Source organism: Priapulus caudatus, unplaced genomic scaffold (genome assembly GCF_000485595.1).
Source record: "Priapulus caudatus unplaced genomic scaffold, Priapulus_caudatus-5.0.1 Scaffold403, whole genome shotgun sequence".
Lineage (NCBI taxonomy): Eukaryota > Metazoa > Priapulida > Priapulimorpha > Priapulimorphida > Priapulidae > Priapulus > Priapulus caudatus.
The window spans coordinates 222045-224090 of record NW_014577464.1 but is presented as its reverse complement, the minus strand read 5'-3'; the positions used below and the strand labels follow the sequence as shown (position 1 = coordinate 224090).

Genomic DNA, 2046 nt, shown 5'->3' with positions numbered 1-2046 from the left:
CACCCTACTGTACTTTTGTATGTACACAGTACGCATGTATCTACTTTCCCTCCACATGCTTCTATATATATGTTATATATATATATATATATCGTGGCACTGTGAGTGTGTATCTTACCTCTCCACTACCTCGTCATCTGTGCGCGACCCGTCCCTGCTCTTCCCTATGTCCACCTCCACCGTCTCATCCTCACCCACGGTATCGTCGTCAGCCCTGCAGCTTCCTGCGAATTAGTTATTACAGAATACAGGATCAGAGTAACTGTAATCAGAGTTTACGCAGGTGGACGTTTGTTGAGCTTAAAGACGAAAACAACAATTGCGCAAATTGTAAACTGAAATAATATGCACGAGTGGAAATCACGAACAATCCAGAATTTTTGCGAAGCGCTTCGCAAAAATTCTGGATTGCATGTTCGATTAATTCGAGCGATTTTTCGCATTGACAAAAACTCACCAGCTAGCAGCAGAACTCCAATGACTCCCAGTATGAACCACCGTCGCATGGTTGCAAAGTTTCGAGCTTGAAACACCAGATAATTGCGAAAAAAGCTCGAGAATAACTCGGCTTTTATTAACGCAGGTGGAAGAATGCAAGCCGGGGGTGAGTGACCATCAGTTGATTCAGTTCTTGCTCCACGTGTAGTTTCCCACCAATCAACGTCCACCACGATTAACCACGTGCGACGCGACGACCAACCGCGAAGCGCCAAATACACGTATATTTTTTCTCGCGGTTTCCCTAGAGATGGCGCTGGTTGCACACAAAGATGTCTGCGCCCTGTGAAATTTTTCGTGAAAGCATGTTAAGAAAATAAAAAGCTTATTATCTGTCTCAACGTAAAATTAGTCGATATACGCAGATATCTGAACTTTGTCCAAGGCGATACACCGTTTTCTCAGCATGCTTTACGCATTCACACGGTCCGTTTCATGTATTGTTACTTTGGTACAATAAATATTAAAATAAATACAAATATTACAATTACAAATTACAATGAATTGAATGTCACATCGACTGTTGAAATCTATGATGTATTAATATGAACCTATTAATTAAACTAATATATATTGTCTATCTCTTCAACATCTACAGGTGATCGATAAACGCAAGGCGTAACAACATCATCGCACGGAATCCAATCGTCTCGGTCGCGCGGTCAAGGGTTGCCGATCCCCGAACCCGAGGGTCGTTGCAAAAACTTCGCAATTACAATGCTGACGAGCGTGGGTCGGACCGCGCGGCTCGCGCCATCGATGCTGCGGCTGGCGTCGAGGCAGCATCACGTCATCGCCACGGCAGTCGCTAGAACTGTCGTCGCCGCGCCGGCGGAGACGTCGAAGATCGATCGCTGTCGTCGCCACGCGTTCTGCCACCGGGCGCCGCTGTCCACGAAGGCGGAGTCGCACCCGGAGAGTTCTGGGAGTCCGGAGTGCTCCAGGATTCCAGAGAATTCTGCAAAAGAGAGTTCCGGAACTCCAGAGAGATCTGTGGTGGAGGAAAGTTCCGGGACAGAGGATAATTTTAGAGCGGAGAAGAATTCTGGAATTAATCAGGATTCCGATACAGAAGGAAGTTCTGGAACGGAAGGGAATTCCGGAACGGACGCGACCTTCGACACGGAGGGAGAGAGCACGCTGGACATCTGTTCTCCGGACTTCTCCCACCTGTCTGAGGAGGAGATGGTGCGGCTGCAGGTTGTGGAGATGGAATACGTGATGTCGCTGCAGTCGGGTAAGCAGGTCCCGTCGTCTCTGTCCAACGTCCATCGACTGGAGCTGCTGGCCCGCGAGAGCCGCTCCCAGCGCGCAAAGTACTTCAGGTGAGCTATTATTACCTGTACTCACCTGCAATCAACAATTAGCAAAGTACCTTAGGTGAGTTATTATTACCTGTACTCACCTGCAATCAACAATCAGCAAAGTACGTTAGGTGAGCGACGCAGCGGCAGCAGCGGTCCGTCGGAAATGTTACATGTATGTCACGGTTTATCACGGATTGTTTTCAAATAAATACCCCTGGAAGTTAATATGCAAGAAAAGATT

General features: G+C 47.5%; 2 protein-coding genes across 2 annotated transcripts in view; one reads left to right on the top strand and one right to left on the bottom strand.

Annotated features, from left to right (window-relative positions):
• Positions 1-635, bottom strand: part of LOC106810002 (endoplasmin-like) — a 16982-nt gene extending 16347 nt beyond the window's left edge. The window contains exons 1-2 of the mRNA XM_014813255.1: positions 458-635; positions 119-224 (exon numbers count right to left, since the gene is read on the bottom strand). Coding sequence (XP_014668741.1) covers positions 119-224; positions 458-506 — 155 coding nt within the window. The 5' untranslated portion in view covers positions 507-635. The remainder of the gene's footprint in view (positions 1-118; positions 225-457) is intronic.
• A 131-nt stretch (positions 636-766) lies between these two features.
• Positions 767-2046, top strand: part of LOC106810011 (mitochondrial ribonuclease P protein 1 homolog) — a 12256-nt gene continuing 10976 nt past the window's right edge. Inside the window, exons 1-2 of the mRNA XM_014813263.1 lie at positions 767-924; positions 1097-1823. Coding sequence (XP_014668749.1) covers positions 1216-1823 — 608 coding nt within the window. The 5' untranslated portion in view covers positions 767-924; positions 1097-1215. The remainder of the gene's footprint in view (positions 925-1096; positions 1824-2046) is intronic.